Source organism: Lepidochelys kempii, chromosome 5 (assembly GCF_965140265.1).
Source record: "Lepidochelys kempii isolate rLepKem1 chromosome 5, rLepKem1.hap2, whole genome shotgun sequence".
NCBI classification, from domain to species: domain Eukaryota; kingdom Metazoa; phylum Chordata; order Testudines; family Cheloniidae; genus Lepidochelys; species Lepidochelys kempii.
The window spans coordinates 23,007,488-23,032,044 of record NC_133260.1 but is presented as its reverse complement, the minus strand read 5'-3'; the positions used below and the strand labels follow the sequence as shown (position 1 = coordinate 23,032,044).

At 42.3% G+C, this 24,557-nt stretch overlaps 1 protein-coding gene across 12 annotated transcripts in view; it reads left to right on the top strand.

Annotated features, from left to right (window-relative positions):
* PDZD2 (PDZ domain containing 2) overlaps nt 1-24,557 on the top strand; it is a 334,633-nt gene that overhangs the window by 227,426 nt on the left and 82,650 nt on the right. For 11 of the 12 annotated variants that reach the window (XM_073343663.1, XM_073343664.1, XM_073343666.1 and 8 more), the window contains one exon: nt 24,404-24,546. The exons of the other annotated variant lie outside the window; for it this stretch is intronic. In XM_073343663.1, coding sequence (XP_073199764.1) covers nt 24,404-24,546 — 143 coding nt within the window. The remainder of the gene's footprint in view (nt 1-24,403; nt 24,547-24,557) is intronic. 12 annotated transcript variants of the gene reach the window in all.

The window sequence follows — 24,557 nt, the reverse complement described above, 5'->3', positions numbered from 1 at the left end:
GATAACTCATATGACTGGAGTACTGTCATGGATGGTTATAAACTGTTCAGGAAGGACAGGCAGGGCAGAAAAGGTGGGGGAGTAGCACTGTATGTAAGGGAGCAGTATGACTGCTCAGAGCTCCGGTACGAAACTGCAGAAAAACCTGAGTGTCTCTGGATTAAGTTTAGAAGTGTGTGCAACAAGAGTGATGTAGTGGTGGGAGTCTGCTATAGACCACCGGACCAGGGGGATGAGGTGGATGAGGCTTTCTTCCGGCAGCTCACGGAAGCTACTAGATCGCATGCCCTGATTCTCATGGGTGACTTTAATTTTCCTGATATCTGCTGGGAGAGCAATACAGCGGTGCATAGACAATCCAGGAAGTTTTTGGAAAGCGTAGGGGACAATTTCCTGGCGCAAGTGCTAGAGGAGCCAACTAGGGGGGGTGCTTTTCTTGACCTGCTGCTCACAAACCGGGTAGAATTAGTGGGGGAAGCAAAAGTGGATGGGAATCTGGGAGGCAGTGACCATGAGTTGGTTGAGTTCAGGATCCTGACGCAGGGAACAAAGGTAAGCAGCAGGATACGGACCCTGGACTTCAGGAAAGCAGACTTCGACTCCCTCAGGGAACGGATGGCCAGGATCCCCTGGGGGACTAACTTGAAGGGGAAAGGAGTCCAGGAGAGCTGGCTGTATTTCAAGGAATCCCTGTTGAGGTTACAGGGACAAACCATCCCGATGAGTCGAAAGAATAGTAAATATGGCAGGCGACCAACTTGGCTTAATGGTGAAATCCTAGCGGATCTTAAACATAAAAAAGAAGCTTACAAGAAGTGGAAGGTTGGACATATGACCAGGGAAGAGTATAAAAATATTGCTCGGGCATGTAGGAATGTTATCAGGAGGGCCAAATCGCACCTGGAGCTGCAGCTAGCCAGAGATGTCAAGAGTAACAAGAAGGGTTTCTTCAGGTATGTTGGCAACAAGAAGAAAGCCAAGGAATGTGTGGGCCCCTTACTGAATGAGGGAGGCAACCTAGTGACAGAGGATGTGGAAAAAGCTAATGTACTCAATGCTTTTTTTGCCTCTGTTTTCACTAACAAGGTCAGCTCCCAGACTGCTGCGCTGGGCATCACAAAATGCGGAAGAGATGGCCAGCCCTCTGTGGAGATAGAGGCGGTTAGGGACTATTTAGAAAAGCTGGACGTGCACAAGTCCATGGGGCCGGACGAGTTGCATCCGAGAGTGCTGAAGGAATTGGCGGCTGTGATTGCAGAGCCACTGGCCATTATCTTTGAAAACTCGTGGCGAACCGGGGAAGTCCCGGATGACTGGAAAAAGGCTAATGTAGTGCCAATCTTTAAAAAAGGGAAGAAGGAAGATCCTGGGAACTACAGGCCAGTCAGCCTCACCTCAGTCCCTGGAAAAATCATGGAGCAGGTCCTCAAAGAATCAATCCTGAAGCACTTGCATGAGAGGAAAGTGATCAGGAACAGCCAGCATGGATTCACCAAGGGAAGGTCATGCCTGACTAATCTAATCGCCTTTTATGATGAGATTACTGGTTCTGTGGATGAAGGGAAAGCAGTGGATGTATTGTTTCTTGACTTTAGCAAAGCTTTTGACACGGTCTCCCATAGTATTCTTGTCACCAAGTTAAGGAAGTATGGGCTGGATGAATGCACCATAAGGTGGGTAGAAAGCTGGCTAAATTGTCGGGCTCAACGGGTAGTGATCAATGGCTCCATGTCTAGTTGGCAGCCGGTATCAAGTGGAGTGCCCCAAGGGTCGGTCCTGGGGCCGGTTTTATTCAATATCTTCATAAATGATCTGGAGGATGGTGTGGATTGCACTCTCAGCAAATTTGCGGATGATACTAAACTGGGAGGAGTGGTAGATACGCTGGAGGGGAGGGATAGGATACAGAAGGACCTAGACCAATTGGAAGATTGGGCCAAAAGGAATCTGATGAGGTTCAATAAGGATAAGTGCAGGGTCCTGCACTTAGGACGGAAGAACCCAATGCACAGCTACAGACTAGGGACCGAATGGCTAGGCAGCAGTTCTGCGGAAAAGGACCTAGGGGTGACAGTGGACGAGAAGCTGGATATGAGTCAGCAGTGTGCCCTTGTTGCCAAGAAGGCCAATGGCATTTTGGGATGTATAAGTAGGGGCATAGCGAGCAGATCGAGGGACGTGATCGTTCCCCTCTATTCGACATTGGTGAGGCCTCATCTGGAGTACTGTGTCCAGTTTTGGGCCCCACACTTCAAGAAGGATGTGGATAAATTGGAGAGAGTCCAGCGAAGGGCAACAAAAATGATTAGGGGACTGGAACACATGAGTTATGAGGAGAGGCTGAGGGAGCTGGGATTGTTTAGCCTGCAGAAGAGAAGAATGAGGGGGGATTTGATAGCTGCTTTCAACTACCTGAAAGGGGGTTCCAAAGAGGATGGCTCTAGACTGTTCTCAATGGTAGCAGATGACAGAACGAGGAGTAATGGTCTCAAGTTGCAGTGGGGGAGGTTTAGATTGGATATTAGGAAAAACTTTTTCACTAAGAGGGTGGTGAAACACTGGAATGCGTTACCTAGGGAGGTGGTAGAATCTCCTTCCTTAGAGGTTTTTAAGGTCAGGCTTGACAAAGCCCTGGCTGGGATGATTTAACTGGGAATTGGTCCTGCTTTGAGCAGGGGGTTGGACTAGATGACCTTCTGGGGTCCCTTCCAACCCTGATATTCTATGATTCTATGATTCCTAAAGAAATTGATAGACTAAACACGTGAATACTACTGCGCTAAGGCTGGGACTCATTGTGACAGCTGTTTTTGTTTTAAAGAGTTCAAAGCTGGTAATATATTAATGCAGTCGTATTTCATATTGCTAAATTCCAGTGAAGGGAAGCGTGGCACAAACATGCTGCTCAAACTAATGATTGCTGATATTACGTATTTCCTAGGGGGCTCTTGGTTCAAACGTGAAACCACCAGGAAAGCTGAATCCAATAAAAGAATAATAATATTCCTAAAGCCAACTAAGTCAGAGTATCTTCTGTTCCTGTTAACTAATCAAATGATCCTGTCTCAGCGCAAGGGCTGGACTAGATGACTTCTTGAGGTCCCTTCCAACCCTACATTTCTATGATTCTATACATTAAATTCACTGTGGTATAACGAGGAAAATGTTATCTGCAAAGTTTGAAAAACCTCATAATTTGAGACTCTGTATAGTTTTGTTTGTTCCTTTTAAAAGGAAAAAGTATGGATCAGAAAGATCCAGACCTGCACGGTTTTATGGCTCCCTGTCAATTTAGAATATAATTTAAGTATGATATTTAATATGGCTAATTTAAAAATGCCTTCTAAATGAATATGGTTTGTGTCTGAATTGCTGAGTAATAAAGAGTGTTAGAGATTAGTGCAGAGAGATGGAAAGCCATTACATTATAAATAAGACTGATGGTCTTGAGCCACTTATTAATTCTAACTTATTTTGAAGTTTTAAGACACCTTAGTCTGAAAAAGTAAATTTTGAAGTTCAGAACAGATATACAGTATGAGAAATAAATCAATATTTAATGCAAAACACATACAAAGAGGCATTTGTATATGAATATGTAAGTCTAGCCCATTCACTTGAAAATTTAGACCTATGGTCTTTTCATAATTGGCGTCTCCAAGTAAAACTTGTTGAGAGGCACAGTGGTTTAGCACAATTGGTTTTTTGTTTACAGGTGTGGCCTAATGGTGTCAGTGCCATATTTTGTGTCGATGTTTAATTTTGCCTTCCTTACCCCTGAACTTGGAGAGATTTGATGGCTAAGAGAATGAGTAGCAGGACACGGTCTTTTAAAAATAATTAATAAATTAAAATTTTAAGAATCTGAGTCTCCACTGAAGAAGTCTAGATCACTTGTGGAAAGCTGTGATCATCTAACAGCTGTTTGGTGACTTATGTCAAGTGAGTTTATAGGCTCAGTTTGTTTCCTCATGGATAATGGGTAAAATTTTCAGAAAGTTCCTGACTCCCATTTTCAAAACTGACTTTGGCGCTTAGGAGCCTAAGTCTCATTGAAGTTCCCTGGTGACTTTTGAAAATGGGACTTAACCTCCTAGGTCACATAGGCGCTTCTGAAAATTTTACCCAACTCTACACCACAAAACTAGGGCTGTCAATTAATCGCAGTTAACTCATGCGATTATCTCAAAAAAATTAATCACAAATAAAGAAATTAATCTGTTAAATTTCAATTGGTATGCTATTGTTTATTAAACATTTTGGATATTTTTCTACATTTTCATATAATCTGTGTTGTAATTGAAATCAAAGTGTATGTTGTTTATTGCAAATATTTGCACTGTAAAAATGATAAACAAAAGAAACCGTATTTTTCAATTCACCTCATACAAGTACTGTAGTGCAATCTCTTTATCGTGAAAGTGCAATTTACAAATGTAGATTTTTTTTGTTACCTTACTGCACTCAAAAACAAAACAATGTAAAACTTTAGTGACTACAAGTCCACTCAGTCCTACTTTTTGTTCAGCCAATCGCTAAGACAAACAAGTTTGTTTACATTAACGGGAGATAATGCTGCCCACTTCTTATTTACAATGTCATCAGACAGTGAGCACAGGGATTTGCATGGTACTTTTGTAGCCGGCATTGCAAGGTATTTATGTGCCAGATATGCTAAACATTCGTAGACCCCTTTGTGCTTTGGCCATCATTCCAGAGGACTTGCTTCCATGCTGATGACGCTTGTTAAAAAAATAATGCGTTAATTACATTTGTGACCGAACTCCTTTGGGGAGAATTGTATGTCTCCGTTCTATTTTACCTGCATTCTGCCACATATTTCATGTTATAGCAGTCTCGAATGATGACCCATGAGCACATGTCATTCATTTTAAGAACACTTTCACTGCAGATTTGACAAAACACAAAGAAGGTACCAATGTGAGATTTCTAAAGATAGCTACATCACTCGACCCACGGTTTAAGAATCTGAAGTGCCTTGTCAAATCTGAGACGGACAAGGTGTGGAGCATGGTTTCAGACATCTTAAAAGAGCAACACTCTGATGCAAAAACTACAGAACCCGAACCACCAGAAAAGAAAATCAACCTTCTGCTGATGACATCTGACTCAGATAATGAAAATGAACATGCATCAGTCCACGCAGCTTTGGATCATTATCTGGCAGAACCCGTCATCAGCATGGACACATGTCCCCTAGAATGGTGGTTGAAGCATGAAGAGACATATGAATCTTTAGCACATCTGGCACATAAATACCTTACAGTGCCAGCTACAAAAGTGCCATGAGAACGCCTGTTCTCACTTTCAGGTGACATTGTAAACAAGAAGCGGGCAGCATTATCTTCTGCAAACGTAAACAAACTTGTTTGTCTGAGCGATTGGCTGAACAAGAAGTAGGACTAAGTGGACTTGCAGGCTGTAAAATTTTACATTATTTATTTTTGAATGCATTTTTTTGTACATAATTCTACATTTGTAAGTTCAACTTTCATGATAAAGAGATTGCACTACAGTACTTGTATTAGGTGACTTGAAAAATACTATTTCTTTTGTTTTTATACAGTGAAAATACTTCTAATCAAAAATAAATATAAAGTGAGCATGTCTGTTAGTCTATAAGGTGCCACAGGACTCTTTGCCAGTGTACACTTTGTATTCTGTGTTGTAAATGAAATCAATATATTTGAAAACGTAGAAAACATCCAGAAATATTTAAATAAATGGTATTCTATTGTTGTTTAACACTGCAATTAATTTTTTTAATCGCTTGACAGCCCTACACAAAGCCTGCCATTACAAGCCACAATCTTATTCAGGCGTTTCTGTGGAAAAAGCAACACTTTCATAACCATAAACTGAATTACTTCTCGTGTGCTGGTCCATGTTGAACAGGACTGAAATACATTGGCAAGGCAGCATTATTATGGGAGAAACGTCCATACCCCAATGCCCATAGCATATTTGTTGTGTCGATGAGTAGATGAATTGAGTATCTACTGCAGTCAGGCTGGCAACTTCTGGGAACACAGTATTCACTTCAAAATATCTAGGGCCAGATTGTGGGAAGCCATTGGTGTTGGCTGTGCAGGGAAGGAAAAACAAGAAGCCTTCCCATGGTCTGTGCAAAGCCCTCTCAGGTCAGCAGTCCCTGCATTCCCTTTGCTTCCCTGCTACTCCCCTACCCCAGGGAGCAGAATGCTGATTTAATTAAAGCAGAGGTTTTCCTGGATTGAACATTGCATTTTCCCTCTGGAATAGTTGCAGGAAAAAGTTGTAGAAACTCAGACTTTAGGGAAGTTTTGAAAGAACAGTTTAGTTTGGGTCTGCATGTCTTCAGCTTCAGCTGAACCCATGAGACTAGCTTGTTTGTTGATATCTTGGAGCAGATGTATTAAGAATCTCTTTCTAACAGACAAACAGCCATTGCAAACAGAGAGACAATGTGAGTGAGGTAATCTCTTTTTGGACCAACTTCTGTTGCTGAGAGAGACAATCTTTTGAACTATCCCTGAGCTCTTCCTCAGGTCCTGCACTCTGGGTAGCTCAAAAGCTTGTCTCTCTCACCAAGAAAAGTTGGTCCAATAAAAGATATTACTACACTCATTGTCTCTCTAATATCCTGGGACTGACACAACATGGTTACAACAGCACTGCGTATTGCAAACAGAGACAGCCATGCATCGCAATTCTTACTCACTTTAAATTTTACCTCATCCCACAAGGGCCTGATGTTACCTTAGTATTGTCTGTAGCTTATAACAGGAATGCTGAGTCATGAACAGAAGCTGAGGAAATTGCTGTTTATCAAAACTATCTAGCACAAGATTTCTGTGTACTTATTTTTTGTGTGTCCTTCATTTTAGCTTCTGATCTCACATTTAGAGTTTGGCAGATTTAGATGTATGGCTATAGCTCTTACATGTAGCATCTTCCTCACCACGTAGCCATAAACATACTAGATAAACTAGTATACTAGATAACTAGCATACTAGTCTCGTAAGCAATCTAGTTATAAGGCATGACTAAACAAATACTGTACCACTGAATCAGTAGTTAATTTATTTATATTTAATAAGCTAGTAAGTTGTGCTGTATTTTAACGTTACTGGTAAATATCCCCTTGCTTTCACTTATATAGTAATTATAATTTCTAAGACTATTTCTAAAATTTAAATTCAAAACAAATACAGTAAATCTATCTGGCAGGAGCTTTTTAGCACCTTCAGGCCCCTGGAAGACCCTTGATCCGTGAAGGGACTCAATTTGATTTCAATGGGAGTTGTGTGTATTGATTAAGAATAATCAATATATGACCCTAAGTAACAATCTGTCACATCCTGTGAAGATTTTGAAGTTAAATATTGACATTTCTGAGCCTACATCTTCTAGGGATTACTTTAGAAAGATTGTTTTTTGGGGGCTAGTAATCAAAAGGCAAGGAGGGAAGATAAATGCAGAAAAGATCTGATGGGATAAGTTGAAAAACTGCTTCCTAGGTCAAATAAAGGCCAGGGTGGCTGGTTGTACTTTGGCTACTTGGTAGGACCGCTCAACCCCCGCCCAAGTGAAAATGAATGAGGGAGGGAGGGAGGAGTGTGGGGGCAGGTGCGGCCTCGGGGGTGAGTCCAGAAATGAGGGGTTCAGGGTGCGGGATGGGGTTCCAGGCTGGGGTAGGGGGTTGGGGTGTGGGAGGGGTGAGGGGTAAGAGCTCTGGGGTGGGGCTGGGGATGAGGGGTTTGGAGTGCAGGAGGGGGATCTGGGCTGGGGGCAGGAAGTTAGGGTGTCTGTGTGGGGGTAAGGGCTCCGGCTGGGGGTAATGGCTTTGCGGTAGGAACTGGGGATGAGGGGCTTGAGGTGCAGGAGGGGGCTCCAGGCTGAGGCAAGGAGGTTGGGGTGTGGGAGGGAGTGAGTGCTCCATCTGGGGATGTGGACTCTGGGGTGGGGCCAAGGATGTGGGGTTTAGGGTGCTGGGGCAGGAGGTTAGGGTGCAGGGGGGGTGAGGACTCAGGCTGGAGGTGAGGGGTATGGGGTGGGGCCAGGGATGAGGGGTTTGGGGTGCAGGAGGGAGCTCCGGGCTTGGCCCAGGGATGAGGGATTTGGAGTGCAGGAAGGGGCTCAGGGCTGGGGCAGGGGTTGGGGTATGGGAGGGGATGAGGAGTGCAGGCTCTGGGTGGCACTTACCTCAGGCGGCTCCCAGGAAGCAATGGCCAATGGGAGCTGCAGAGCCAGTGCTAAGGGCGAGGGCAGGATACGGAGCCCCCATGGCCATCCCTATGCCTAGGAGCCAGAGGGACATGCTGGCCGCTTCTGGGAGCTGCGTGGAGCTGGGTGGGGAGCCTGCCAGCCCCGCACCAACTAGACTTTTAACTGCCTGGTCAGTGGTGCTGACTGGAGCCGCGAGGGTTGCTTTTCGACCAGGTGTTCTGGTCGAAAACTGGACACCTGGCAACCCTATCCTTGGACGGAAGGTGCTATGTATTGACAATGCAAAGTATTCTACAGTGCGCAGTAGTTACATGAGCAGCTGATTCACCATTTTTTGATGAAGTAGAGACTACATGATCATATTTTAGCCTTGGAAAGTTATTGTCTTAATATGCATATGAGTAAATCAGACCAGTTGAAATACATCTTCAATTTTTATCATGGTACCTATAGCTTAGTTGGCTCATTTTATGACAAACTGTTTGCTACATTCTGTCATGTTATTTGCTTCTTTGTTTAAGTTATTTGTCTCTGTAAAAGCTGAAGGACTTTGAATTATGCCTCACTTTATAGTTTGGAAAGACTGAGAGCTGCTATGATGCTTTCTGCAATTTAGCATCTGTAAATACAGTACTGCAGTTTGCTTTGTACATTTTGGGTAATGGAGAGGCATCTTCACTTGGCCAAACACAAGAATAGGCTAAATGCACAGTCTAGCAGCAAGAAATAGAGGCGTGAAATGAATAATAATAATAATAATAATAAAAAAAGGCGACTTTCTAATCAACCTATTTTACCAAAAGTGAAAAACTACTCTGTGCCAGATCCTTAGCTAGTATGAACCTGCATAGATCTATTGAAGCAGATGGAGCTAAGTTGACTTACAATTGCTTTTTGGCAACATAATTGGAGATTATTATTTCATCAAGATTATTACGTATTTATACGATGCATATTTTAGGCATAAGTAACTTGGCTGTTAGTTTTCATCATAGACATCTTTAGCTATTTAAAGATCTCCTCTTAGGCTGTTTCTGTTCTTGGGCCTTTTATTCTTTTTATCATAATGTGATTTATTTTGCATTAGCTTCCAGCTGTCTTCGGTGTGAATCTTCGGGCTTCTTTAGCTGCTGTAGTGATGTCTTGAAGCTTTAACTTGGACTATGAGGAAAATGTCCTTCCTTTGTCTGTCTACACTGCAAGCTCTTCGTGGCAGGGACTGTCTTTTACTGTGTGTCTGTACAGCACCTCACACAATGGGCTCTTGATCTTGGATGGGGCCATTAGGTATTTCTGTAACACTGCTCCTGATACAGCAAATGATTCATTTGTAGCCAGTCAGTTTCCATCTTCCCTTAAAACAATAGTAATTACAGATTTACTGGCGAAGTCTCCCTTGCTACTAAATTTCTGTTAATCTAGTTCAAACTTTTCCATTCTTTGTATAGATTTAGGTAAAAGCTATAGCTTTGGTAGCTGTAGTTTTGCATTTTAAAGAATTGCAATTATTGGGGTTACTCTATGCCCCAAACACCTAGGGTGCCAGTAGCATGCCAGGTGTACCCTGACTTCAAGGCAAGTACTGTAGGTGCTTCAGTAGCCAGGCTTTGCAGGCACTAGCTCTGGGTGGGTCCCAGTAACCACTCAGGCACATGGCTAAGGGAAAAAGGGGATTGTATTAGGGCTCACAGGGAAGGGAAAGGTTGCAGATACCCCTGGTATAGAGACTTAAAGAGTTACAGTTCAAAGTGAGCACTTATCAGTTCTTGTTTGGGTCCCTGGGGCAGCCCAGTGGAGAGTTAGGGCTTTTCAGTCCTAGTGCTGGGGGAGCTTCTCCAGTCCAGTCTCCATTCAAGCAAATAAGCGTTTGTGGGTTTCCAGGCCAGGCCTGGAAGTGTGTCTCTCATGGTGGTTCCTTTCACTGGTTCCCTCCCCAGCCATTGCTGCTGTTCCGTAAGGTCCTGCACAGACCTGCGCCCCGCTGTGAAATCCAGCAGTCACAACCTGTTACACACGCAGCTCAGCCCACAGTTCCTGGGGCTCCTCTCTGCTCCTGATGCCGTGTGGCTCCCGCTCCCGAGTCCCGAGCAGAGTGCCGCCAATACCTTGTTCAGGACCTTTCTACTTACTAGGCCAGGAGAAGGAGAGTGCAGTGGGCAGGGTGCTGATGGAAAGCATAGTCCCAACTTAGTCAGGGGGTAGGAGATGTACAGCGAGAAGGGGACTGGTGGGAGGTGCAGTCCCCTGCTTTGCAGATCCATCACACATTAATCTAAATGGTTAATGCATTTTGTTCTAGACTTGGCATGCACCAGAGCCCTTTTGGGAGGAATCAGATGTAATCTGGTAGCAATTAGTGACAAGAAAGTGTTAATGCATTTTCTTGACCCATGGCTCACATCATTAGAAATGGAGTAACTAGGTAGGTGGTACAGGAGTGGGTATGGTTTGCATGTATCTTATTATTTGTATTACTGTAGTGCCTAGGGGTCTCAGCTGAGACTGATGCCCCATTATGGTAGATCCTGTACAAAGACATAATAAGGGACAGTCCTGGTCCCAACATGTATACAATCTAAAGAGAGAGATTTCTGCCCTTGCATGATTGTTGGTGGTAAATATGGATGAATATCCATAACAACTGTTTTCCAGAATGGAAGACATAACTTTAGCTGAACGTATGTTTCTATCGTTTTATGCATGAATGATTCTGTGAAAACCAAACTGACTTTATTGATGTTGCATAATATGTTTAGTGCTTTATTACTATAATTCTAAATCACTATTGTAAAGCTATGTGTGTTTGCTCTGATATGGTACTGAAATTATTACATAAAGCAAAAAGATCCTTTCAGAATTCTAATATGGATAGATGCAAAATGAGTCCAGATATCTGTGAGAAGTATCAGAATTTACTTCAGGGCAGTTGCACCCACATTAAATTTAGCCCACTGTGATAAGTGATATTTTTCTTCAAGAAGTTCTAAAAGACCTAGTTGGTCATGTCAACCTAGCAACATAATGAGCACATGCAAATATTTGTGAAAATGCAAAGGAATCCTAATCCTTAAATGTCTGATTTTTCAGAGAGGAACATTGTATAAAACCCTCTGATCAGTGAGAGCTGAGAATTCCATTTACCTCTCTTGGAATAAAATTTCAGTAGAAAGCAAAAGGAAAATGAAAAAAGGGGAATATCTTTAAGAGGCACAGACCATGTGGTGACCGTTCAAGACAGCAAATGACTCCAACAGATTTTTTTTAAAGGGTGATTATGTAGTTCAGGTGCTTACAATGGCCAATAAAATGTTTAAAGCCCCAGCCAAGAAAATGATGTCAGCACCCAGTCTGCCAATAGAGATGAGTCCCTGGAGGTCATTCTGCTTCGAATATCAGAGTTTTCACCCTGTCGTCTGCAATAACTATTTTGTGGATCTACGTTCTAAATTATTTATTGTAAATATTCCCCAGGATTTGTGTCCCAGGTTCCTCCTCTTGCTGCTTTCTTCCTGTGGATGGAAAGCAAATACATCCTTCTAACCTTACAGTAAAAAGCTTGGTCCCATCCAAATAAGTGATGCACCAAACTTGCTGAGATGTCAAGTATCAAGGCAGCCATTTTAACAACTCAGCTCTTTAAAGTTGTCAAAGTTTGACTCAGACTCACAATTTATCAGACCACTCTGTTTTATTAGCAAAGCTGCTCTGCTAATACATTTAGAAGTGAGCCCCCCGAGTGGGGCTTGTGTCTTTTAATTTATACAGTTTTTTGGAGAACAAGTTACAGAGAAGTTACAGACAAAAGAAGAAAAAGATTTTAGTCACCACCCTTCGAGATCCCTGAGACCAGTCACGTATCTTCAATTACCTGCCACCCTTAACAATCTCCTTTAACAGCTTCCAGTTAACTTAACTAATTGCCCTTCACACCTTCCATTCTGATGCCTGCTTCTTAGACGTGCTGGCTCTATCTTAATTGCTTCTCCATTCAAAAGCTAACTGTCCTTACGTGTGCTCCCTCAGATACTTTGTAACATGTTTTGGCATGCCCTCTCATATACAATGTATCCAGCATGTCCCCTTATACAATGTTATACTTCCACAAAGTATACAGATAAATTGTCTTAAACCAGCATCAGTGTAGAACAGTAGAAAAACCATTGGCGTGAATCACAGTTGGATATATGCTGTTGGTTATTACATATTCCTGAGACACTGAAAGTTCACATTGTCAAACCTGCGTAGTTGATATTAATGGCTAGATCTTCAAAATGGCTCCAGAGAGACCAGAGGCAAGAGGTCTTGTGTTAGATAAGAGTCATGGGTGTGGATGATGGTTGATGAGATTGAAAATGGGCTAGAGAACGGTTGACGGATAGGCCATTAGCTTACATCTAGTCGCTGTTTAGTAGTTGGGAAGATTGTATTGGTGCTGCCTATGATGTACTTCTTAAAAAGATCTTCAAATTCCAGTGCTGAAGCAAAGAGCTGGGTGGTGGTAGATCAATTTCAGAAGTAGTTGGTCTTGGGGAACTTACTAGGCATTAGAGATGGGCAGACTATTCACAGTGAGCAAGTTATTAATTAATTTAGCATGCTTGTAGATTGTGTACAAACAGACTTTTTAAAAAATGAATTTGTCCATTATTCCAAATAATTTAACTTGCTTCACTAGTAATAAAAGCAAGGCCCTGTGTACACACACCTGCCTCTAAAAATATGAAATAAAGGAACAAGGCAGAGTCCCTTCTAAACAGACCATTCTTTAAAGTATTGCAGAGAATATTCCAAAGAAATAAGAATAAGATTCCAAAGAAAATCAGATGAGAATGAAATCTACCTGCTATACATTATTGAAATAATTGCTCCATTAAAAACCTGAAAAAACTCATATCAAGTTTCTATTGCTGAGAGCATAGTCAATAATGATAATATTTAGGATGCCTAGAATGATGGCTATTCACTAATTCTTTATGTCAACACACTTGGCTGGATTCACTAAACCTGGTGCATGGAGAAGTAAATTAATCTCCCAGCTACCACCTTGTTTCATGCACCAGAAGCGGGGATTCAACCCAAGAGAGGGCAAGCAGTGGTATCTCTGCTTTCGCTCAGTGCTGTTGTGGGAAGCTACTTTAATTTCTCCAAAATACCCCACCAGTGGAGGATGCTGTGGGGAATGCCTCCTGCCTCATTTTAGGGCTTTATTGGCCTGCTAGTGTAAGGGGCTGTGACTGCATTGTACTATCAACAATGATTGGCCTTCTGCCTTGAAGACCCTATGCCAGCGATTACATCCTGGCTTGAATCTGGTCCCCATTCTGTTTTGCCCAGTACAGGATTTATTGTCTTGTGGTTTTGTCCTGAGTGAAAAGCTGACAGTGTGATAATCAAGTCAACACTGGGGAACAGGGGATGGATCACTTGAGGATTGCCTGATTACCTGTTCTGTTCATTCCTTCTGAATCACGTGGCATTGGCAACTGGGCTAGATGGACCATTGGTCTGACCCAGTATGATGTTCTTATGTAAGTCCTTTGAGGTCCACTGCAAATGCTGCCTTGATATTTAAAAAAGTCTCTGTGGCTTCAAAAGGAAGCAAAATGGCAGATGAAATTCAATGTTGATAAATACGAAGTAATGCACATTGGAAAACATAATCCCACTCAAACATACAAAATGATGGGGTCTACATTATCACTCAAGAAAGAGATCTCGGATTCATCATTTTCTGAAAACGTCCACTCAATGTGCAGCTGCAATAAAAAAAAAAAAAAAAACCCAAACAAACCTAACAATGTTAGGAACTGTTAGGAAGGGATAGATAATAAGACAGTAAATATCATAATGCCACTATATAAATCCATGGTACACCCACATTTTGAATATTGCATACAGTTCTGGTCATCCCAAAAAGATATATTAGAATTGGAAAAGATACAGAGATAGGCAACAAAATGTTTAAATGTATGGAACAGCTTCTATATGAGGAGAGATTAAAAAAACTGGGACATTCCAGCTTAGAAAAGAGATGTCTAAGAGGGGATATGATAGAGGTCTATAAAATTGTGACTGGTGTGGAGATAGTGAATAAGGAGGTGTTATTTACTCCTTCACTTAACAGAAGAACCAAGGGTCACCCAATGAAATTAATAGGCAGCAGATTCCAAACAAACATACGGAAGTACTTCTTCATACAACATGCAGTCAACCTGTGGAACTCATTGACAGGGGGGATGCTGTGAAGCCAAAACTATAACTGGGTTCAAAAGAGAACTAGATAAGTTCATGGATAAGTCCATTGATGGCTGTTAGCCAAGATGGTCAGGGATGCAACATCATGCTCTGAGCTGATTGCCAGAAGCTAGGAGTGGGCTACAGGGGATGGATCACTCGATGATTGCCTCTGAAGTGATTGCCTCATTCCCTCTGAAGCACTTGGCATTGGCCACTTTCAGAAGACAGGATACTGGGTTAGATGGACCATTGGTCTGAACCAGCATTGCCATTCTTCTGTTCCTGTGTAAGTCCTTTGAGGTCCACTGCAAATGCTTCCTTGTTATTTAAGAAAAACTGTGGCTTCAAAAGGCAGCTTTGTGGCAGATGAGGGAGCACTGTTTGTTTCCTATTTTTGCATCATGCGTCAGCTGTGAGATTCTTTAGCTGCAGTCAGTACTGTAAATCTTGAAAAGCCAATATAATTTAAAATATGTGATTAGTGCAACTTTCATAAACCTCACTGTTTTTATTTAAAGTTTTCTGCTTATTTATGAAAGGGTCTGTTGAAACAATTACTATGGCCTGAGCTGCTGTTTTTAGACTTCTTTCCTTTATATTTTCCATTTTGCTGTCTGGCTTTTGGACTACATATTGCATTTCTGTTTCCATTTATTTACACCTTTCAACTGCCAAGTTTTTCTTTCCGATTTCAAAGCAGGGTTTCTTTGTGTATAGATGTGTAGCTTCTTGAACACCACATACTCAAATTCAATCAAGCCCTTTATACTCTTGTAGTTAGCTGCAATATGGAAAAGGGCCTATCGTACTTTATTTATTTTAGTTGGAGGAAAATGTTCCCTTTTGTTTTATTAATGATGGAATCCAGCACTTATGAAATCAAATGTTTGATGTCATGTGCTTGGAGCTGGCATAATGCAAGCTTCCACGGATAGTGCTGGCGATGCACTTCCTTCCTGATCTATAACACACTAGCAGTTCCAGATGAAGATTTGTTCTGAATAAAGACCGCCTAATGTGCAGTAGTTTCCTGATATAGAAAGATGGCCTCCAGAGACTGCATTGAAACTAGCAAACTCTACACTCACTTGTGTTCTGTTACATCACATGATGCATTTTCACTTGTAATTAATTGTAGAATGATATTAATACTGTTTTTAAACAGTTTGATTATTTTAAAGTATGCACTTTGAAGTTTATGATCTGTGAGTGAAAATCTGATCCAAAAACACTTTGCATGTTGAGAAGAGCCAAGTTAGAAAAGCCATACAGCCACGTAAGAATGACACAGCTATAAAAACAGCCAAAGAAAAGTATTAGCCACTTAAATGGTCAGAATGTAATTTGGGCTACTTTCTCTTTTTCCTAGAATATATTAGCCCACTCACATGAAGTCTGACCTAAAGGTGAGCAAGATACAGAGTGCATCCTGGGGGTTAACCGTTGAAACCAATTACTTAGGGAAATGTTGGATTTTTTCATCTCTTGATGCAGAAAATCACATTGGATCACTTTCTAGAAGCTGTACTTTAGCCAACATACAAGTTCCTGGCCTCAGTACAAGGGTAACTGGCTGAAATATAATGGCCTGTGTTATACAGAAGGTTATACGAGATAATCTACTGGTCCCTTTTCACCTTAAACTTAGTGAATCTGTGAAATACTGAACACCCCCAATGTCAGTGACTGGTCTTCACCTCATGGGATCAGGCTGGATAAACTTGTTTTCCTAGCTTGGCTCTTTTGTACACTTGAAATGCTTTGGCTCTGTTAGCACTTTGGTTGGGTCGGGGGCTGTTGTGGGAATTTCTTACCTTTACAAATGTGATGACAACTACTCTGAATTTGATGGAGAAAGTGACTAGAAATTTTAATGAAAACATTAAACTGACCAGCATCAAGAAGGAAATGTAGTTGAACCATTAAGTAATAGTGACTGCTATTATTAAATTCAACATCGTCTGGGGCAAAGATTATACTAAACACCAGCATGGTGCCATTAAACTGCAGTATTGCCTACTCTTGTGATGCTTGGAGTTTTCCCTAAAGCCTTGGACCCAGGAGTCATATGATTATACCAGAAACTCTTCTTTCATTTAAAAACAAAGTAAGTTTCCTATCCCCATGTTTGTAGACAAAAGCTTGAAAATATGAACCCTAAAAGTTCAAAGCCAGAATGCAAATAAAAAGAACTCCAAATGTAGATTTTAAAAACTCATGTTTTTTTGTGTTTTTAGCAAATCTCATGATTCTTGAGCATTTAGGATTAGTAATACTGAAACTGTAGACAGAGAGAATTTAAATTAAATGAGGAAGCTGGTCATAAAGACCTTGAAGTCAAAATCAGGGGCATTAAAATCCTTACATGCAGTATGGAGGTACTTCAGTTTGTCATTATGGAGTCACAGAAGGTATCGATACCCTCCCCTGCACAAAAAAGGGAGCAATCTACAGTAAACTATGGATGTTGTAAGACAAATAGTATGGATATTCCCCAGACATCTTTTACAAAGATGTTAGCTGCCTCAGGTTCATTGACAGCCCATTAGCTCCAGGTAAGCAGCTAGTGAAGACAAGCCCAGAAGGAGAGTTACCAAAGAGTAGGATTCAGAGTAGCAGCTGTGTTAGTCTGTATTCGCAAAAAGAAAAGGAATACTTGTGGAGCAAATATTTAACGTTCAGCATGCAAAAATGTAACAACAAGTTGCCCCAAGGGGTATGTGTGGGAAGTGTTTTAACTGCAACTGGTGATGGTTAATATATTTATTAATGATTTGGAAAGGAGGTGAACAATAAAGTGGCCAGATTTCCAGGTGACACTAAATTATTTTGTTTTTTAAAATCTAGAGAATAAGTGGCCTAACTTTCTTTGTTGAAAGTGTTGGCTTGAGAACATTTTTTTTACAAGTACAAGGTCTTGTCCTAATACAAGACCGAGGGGATAGTCAATAGAATTGAAAGTTAACACATTTTAAACTTTTTTTTTTTAAAAAGGGAAATATTTTTGCACACTTCAGTCTGTTTTGTTGTTTTATCTGGGGTCAGATTTGGCCACCCTTTCTCAGGCTGAATAGCCATTTACTTCACAAGCAGTCCTATTGATTTCAGTGGAACTACTTATGGAGTACAGTAGCACTCAGCCTGACTGAGGGTAGCAGAATCTTGCCATTTGCCATCATAAAGCATGTTGCTGTATAAATTAGGTGCCTGAGAACAGGTCAGCTAATCTTAATTTCTGTCTTTTTGTTATGCTTCAATTTGCAAGATGTTTAGGAATGAAAGCTATGGCACTACGTATTGTAGCTCTTTGTATAATTGGTGTTTAAAAAAGCTTTAGGAAATCATTCAACAAAATTTTATGATCGCACTGTTAAACTTTATTAGCAACTAAGGGCTTGTCTACATGGGGACACTGTGACAGGGTCGGGCCAGATGGCTATAGGAGAGTAATAGAAGGCAGATATATTAGCCCCAGGCTAACTAGGTCCCTTTTCCCTTGGTAAGGTAACAGGGAAGGTTCCAGAACAATCGGGAATCTTCTGGAGACAATTAAGACAGACAGGCTGATTAGAACACCTGCAGCCAATCAAGAAGCTGCTAAAATCAATTAAGGTAGGCTAATCAGGGCACCTGGGTTTTAAAAAGGAGCTCACTTCAGTTTGTGGTGTGCGTGTAAGGAGCTGGGAGCAAGAGGCACTAGGAGCTGAGAGTGAGAATGCAGACTGTTGGAGGACTGAGGTGTACAAGCATTATCAGACACTAGGAGGAAGGTCCTATGGTGAAGATAAAGAAGGTGTTGGGAGGAGGCCATAGCGAAGTAGCCCAGGGAGTTGTAGCTGTCGCACAGCTGTTCCAGGAGGCACTCTAGACAGCTGCATTCCACAGCGCCTTGGGCTGGAGTAGAGGGCGGGCCCGCATTCCCCCCAAACCTCCCAACTCCTGGTCAGACACAGGAGGAGTTGACCTGGACAGTGAATACAGAAAAACAGCCGAGGGCTGAGGGCTGCCGTGAAGCTCCAAAGCAAGCAAATCCGCCAATAAGCGCAAGACCCTCCAAGGTAGAGCAGGAAGTTTGTCACAACATTCAAGGAATCATAGAATCATAGAATATCAGGGTTGGAAGGGACCTCAGGAGGTCATCTAGTCCAACCCCCTGCTCAACGCAGGACCAATCCCCAACTAAATCATCCCAGCCAGGGCTTTGTCAAGCCTGACCTTAAAAACTTCTAAGGAAGGAGATTCCACCACCTCCCTCGGTAACGCATTCTAGTGTTTCTCCACCCTCCTAGTGAAAAAGTTTTTCCTAATATCCAAGCTAAATCTCCCCCACTGGAACTTGAGACCATTTCTCCTTGTTCTGTCATCTGCTACCACTGAGAACAGTCTAGAGCCATCCTTTTTGGAACCCCCTTTCAGGTAGTTGAAAGCATTCAACTCATTCTTCTCTTCCACAAACAAAACAATTCCAGTTCTCTCAGCCACTCCTCATAAGTCATGTGTTCCAGTCCCCTAATCATTTTTGTTGCCCTCCGCTGGATGTTTTCCAATTTTTCCACATCCTTCTTGTAGTGTGGGGCCCAAAACTGGACACAGTACTCCAGATGAGGCCTCACCAATGTTCAATAGAGGGGAACGATCACGTCCCTCGATCTGATGGCAATGCCCCTACTTATACACCCCAAAATGCCATTGGCCTTCTTGGCAACAAGGGCACACTGTTGACTCATATCCAGCTTCTTGTCCACTGTAACCCCTAGGTCCTTTTCTGCAGAACTGCTGCCGAGCCATTTGGTCCCTAGTCTGTAGCGGTGCATGGGATTCTTCCGTCCTAAGTGCAGGACTCTGCACTTCTCCTTGTTGAACCTCATCAGATTTCTTTTGGCCCAATCCTCTCATTTGTCTAGGGCCCTCTGTATCCTATCCCTACACTCCAACATATCTACCACTCCTCCCAGTTTAGTGTCATCTGCAAACTTGCTGAGGGTGCAATCCACACCATCCTCCAGATCATTTATGAAGATATTGAACAAAACCGGCCCGAGGACCGACCCTTGGGGCACTCCACTTGATACTGGCTGCCAACTAGACATGGAGCCATTGATCACTACCCATTGAGCCCGACAATCTAGCCAGCTTTCTATCCACCTTATAGTCCATTCATCCAGCCCATACTTCTTTAACTTGCTGGCAATAATACTGTGGGAGACAGTGTCAAAAGCTTTGCTAAAGTCAAGGAACAACACGTCCACTGCTTTCTCCTCATCCACAGAGCCAGTTATCTCGTCATAGAAGGCAATTAGATTAGTCAGGTATGACTTGTCTTTGGTGAATCCATGCTGACTGTTCCTGATCACTTTCCTCTCCTCTAAGTGCTTCAGAATTGATTCCTTGAGGACCTGCTCCATGATTTTTCCAGGGACTGAGGTGAGGCTGACTGGCCTGTAGTTCCCAGGATCCTCCTTCTTCCCTTTTTTAAAGATGGGTACTACATTCGCCTTTTTCCAGTCGTCCGGGACTTCCCCCGATCGCCATGAGTTTTCAAAGATAATGGCCAATGGCTCTGCAATCACATCCGCCAACTCCTTTAGTACTCTCGGATTCAGCGCATCCGGCCCCATGCTCGTCCAGCTTTTCTAAATAGTCCCGAACCACTTCTTTCTCCACAGAGGGCTGGTCACCTCCTCCCCATGCTGTGCTGCTCACTGCAGTCGTCTGGGAGCTGACCTTGTTCATGAAGAGGCAAAAAAAGCATTGAGTACATTAGCTTTTTCCACATCCTCTGTCACGAGGTTGCCTCCCTCGTTCATAAGGGGCCCATGCTTTCCTTGACTGACTTCTTGTTGCTAACATCCCTGAAGAAACCCTTCTTGTTACTCTTAACATCTCTTGCTAGCTGCAACTCCAGGTGTGATTTGGCCTTCCTGATTTCACTCCTGCGTGCCTGAGCAATATTTTTATACTATTCCCTGGTCTATTTGTCCAGTGTCAAGGTTCCTCCCCCACTCTGAACTCTAGGGTACAGATGTGGGGACCTGCATGAAAAACCTCCTAAGCTTATCTTTACCAGCTTAGGTCAAAACTTCCCCAAGGTACAAAATATTCCACCCTTTGTCCTTGGATTGGCCGCTACCACCACCAAACTAATACTGGTTACTGGGGAAGAGCTGTTTGGACGCGTCTTTCCCCCCAAAATACTTCCCAAAACCTTGCACCTCACTTCCTGGACAAGGTTTGGTAAAAAGCCTCACCAATTTGCCTAGGTGACTACAGACCCAGACCCTTGGATCTTAAGAACAATGAACAATCCTCCCAACACTTGAACCCCCCCCCCTTTCCTGGGAAATGTTGGATAAAAAGCCTCACCAATTTGCATAGGTGACCACAGACCCAAACCCTTGGATCTGAGAACAATGAAAAAGCATTCAGTTTTCTTACAAGAAGACTTTTAATAAAAATAGAAGTAAATAGAAATAAAGAAATCTCCCCTGTAAAATCAGGATGGTAGATACCTTACAGGGTAATTAGATTCAAAACATAGAGAACCCCTCTAGGCAAAACCTTAAGTTACAAAAAAGATACACAGACAGAAATAGTTATTCTATTCAGCACAGTTCTTTTCTCAGCCATTTAAAGAAATCATAATCTAACACATACCTAGCTAGATTACTTACTAAAAGTTCTAAGACTCCATTCCTGGTCTATCCCGGCCAAGACAGAATATAGACAGACACACAGACCCTTTGTTTCTCTCCCTCCTCCCAGCTTTTGAAAGTATCTTGTCTCCTCATTGGTCATTTTGGTCAGGTGCCAGCGAGGTTACCTTTAGCTTCTTAACCCTTTACAGGTGAGAGGAGCTTTCCCCTGGCCAGGAGGTGTTTCAAAGGGGTTTACCCTTCCCTTTATATTTATGACATCCAGTCTTCCACTTCTTGTAAGCTTCTTTTTTGTGTTTAAGATCAGCAAAGATTTCACTGTTAAGCCAAGCTGGTCGCCTGCCATATTTCCTATTCTTTATACACATCGGGATGGTTTGTTCCTGCAACCTCAATAAGGATTCTTTCAAATAAAGCCAGCTCTCCTGTTAATCCAAATTAACTAAAGGTGTGAATTTAAAGCAGTTTAGGAAATGTCTACACTAGCACTTTTGTCAGTAAAAACCACACCAGTGACCAACATCAATTTGACCAACAGACGCGCCGGTGTGGATAGCACTGTGTTGGCCGGAGATGTTCTCCTGCTCACATAGTTACTGCTGCTTGTTGGGGGTGGTTTACTTATGCCGACAGGAGAGCTGTCTCCCGCCAGCATAAAGCTGGTACCTGGGAGACTTTGCAGAGGCGCAGCTGAGCGGGACAGCTGTGCGGCTGTAAGGTCTCAGTGTAGACATAGTCTTAGTTAAACTGCATTAAACCCCGTGTGGACACTCTCATTCAGAATTAAAGTGACCTCAATTAAGTTTATCTTAATTAACTACCCACACAGGGATTTAATGCAGTTTAGCTTATCCATTTCTAATTCACACAGTTTAATTTGGATTTAATTTTCCTGAGTGTTCCTGTAAAGGCAAGCCCTCAATTCTAAAATGTAATTCCATGATTGGTAACTCAAACGTGCAGCCTGCGTTGAAGTTAATTGTCATCTCTGTAACTTAATCTTGGTTGAGGGGAGAATTTGTTTCTCTGCTAAACTATTTTTAGTATGAAACAAGCCAATTTATTATAGCAATAAAAATTCTCCAGAGTGCTGGAACTGTATAGCTCCACTTTTAGGGTGGATAAATATACTTGACATTAGTTCTTGTCTTTTAACAAGTTATTCCATACTTCACTCTAATTTACTTCAAAGTATTCCTCATTCTGTCATGGCCTATTATTTAATCGGGAGATCACGCTTTGTTGATGCTTTCGATCCAATCTACAAACATTTAGGACTTGGCTACACTTACATTTTTAGCGCTCTAACTTGCTGGCTCAGGGGTGTGAAAAATCACCACCCTGAGCACAGCAAGTCAGAGCGCTTCAAAGCGCTAGTGTAAACAGGCTCCGAGAGCTGGGAGCTAATCCCCTCGTGGAGGTGGATTACCAGGAGCGTGACCACACTCGCACTTCAAAGCGCTGCGCGGGAGTGCTCCCGTGACAGCGCTTTGAAGTTTCCAGTCTAGCCATGCCCTTAAGCGTGTATGTGTGTGTGTGTATATATATATAACTTTACTCAGGTGAGCAGTTTCCGTGAAGTGAAGTTACACACAGACTCAAATGTTTTCAGGGTCAAGCTCTTAAATTGTATTTTAAACACTGTTTTAACTCTCCAGACCCAGTTTCCTTACCACTGATGGCTATAGTCTATAGATTCTATACTATTTAGCTATCATTTTCCTTTTTGTTCCCAGCCATTTACACACATACTGGGCCTGACCTTGATGTTTATGTAAAACTCCTGTGGGGGTTACATTACACTTAAGAGCTTAAGAAAAATTGGGCCCAAAATACTTATGCTACAAAGCCTCACTGTAAAACTTTCCCACCCTGAACAAGGATTCAGATATACACTGTTTCCTAATAACATACGTGCTGCTGCCAAGAATTTTAGGTTCACCAGGGCACTTGACAATGCTGCTTCTCCGAAACAAGTAGCAATTTTAAATGCTTCCCACAGTGTTTAACTTTATCCAGCATGGAATGGCAGTTGTGATCTGATCATGAATCTTTTTTTGGTACTGCACTTTTGTATACTGTAAAAACGTTGGTTGTGTACAGAGTAGGGTAAGTCAGAAATAGATAAGAGAGTTAGAGGTGACATTTAAGAAATAAACCAAAGCTGAGTGACTTCAACAAGCTGAGAAAAGTTGTCTCACAGTTATATGCATTTCTGCATAGCTCCCAAGTTTGTAAAACTCACAGATTCTGTCATAATTATAATCTCATCAACTCCTGTGTAAGAGATTTCAGGTTGTTTTTTATACCCCCACCCCACCCCCGCGCCCCATTTGGCTTAGTAGTAATCTCAAAACTCTTCCTTTGGGCTTGGTAGAGCCTGAGAGCTATCGCAGTCAGTTCAATGGGCATCATGACTCCTCACGGCCAGGTCATTCATTCGTGTTCTGCCTTGCTCTGAGCACGTTAAGCAATTTGGATAGGTGTGTGTTTGTTTGTTTATCAATTGAAGGAAATAAAAATAAATGTATGTTTTACCGTCAGTTATTATGTACAATCAGTGTATACCGTTGGCAGCACTAATCATGGGTACTTACGAACTGCAGTTGTTAAACTGAAGGTGATATTTCTAAGTATAGGGAATACTGCAAGTGCCTCTAGAAGGTTAAATACAGTAGTATGGTGGACATCCATGTGGTAATGACATCCATGCTATCCTTGTACCCTTCCAAATATAAGATACAGCCTGGAATAACATCTTACTGTTCTGTTCAGTTATTGGAAATGTTAATGACTTTCAATTAAAACGGTTTTGGACTAAGGCCACGGCCATGCAGGCTGCTGACTATTGTTGAATGGAAAACAGTGCAGCGGCAAAGTGCTAGCACCCGGCATCAGCCTTGTGCCAGGGCAGAAACACTTCAATACAGTGCAGAGAAATAAACTCAGTGCTCACCAATGAGACCAGACTCTGCGCCGAACCTCTGGTCTGTGGTACTTGCTCCCCGCTCAGCTTCCTTCACGTTGGATAGTAGATAACAAAGGACTACACTCAGCAGCTCTAAATACTCATGCACCATAAGCAGACAGGAAACTTGGGGATTGATTCCCGGCTGAAGTCAGTGGGAGTCTTTTCATTGCTTGCAATGGGCTTTCAGTCAGGCCCATAGATAGCCCTACCTGTGTTCTTTGCTTTCTTCCCACCCTGAGTATCTAGGCATTTTCAGGACACTATTTTATTATCTAAATACAAATTCAAGGACTCTTTAAACCTTTTCTCTCAGCGAGAAGGATGCCACATCTGGAAGATGCACATGGTGAAGGGGACAGACGGGCTGGGGATCCAGATTACAGGAGGAAGAGGATCAAAGCGATCCCCTCATGGCATCATTGTTGCGCATGTTGAGGAAGGAGGCTCTGCTCATAGGTAATGTAATG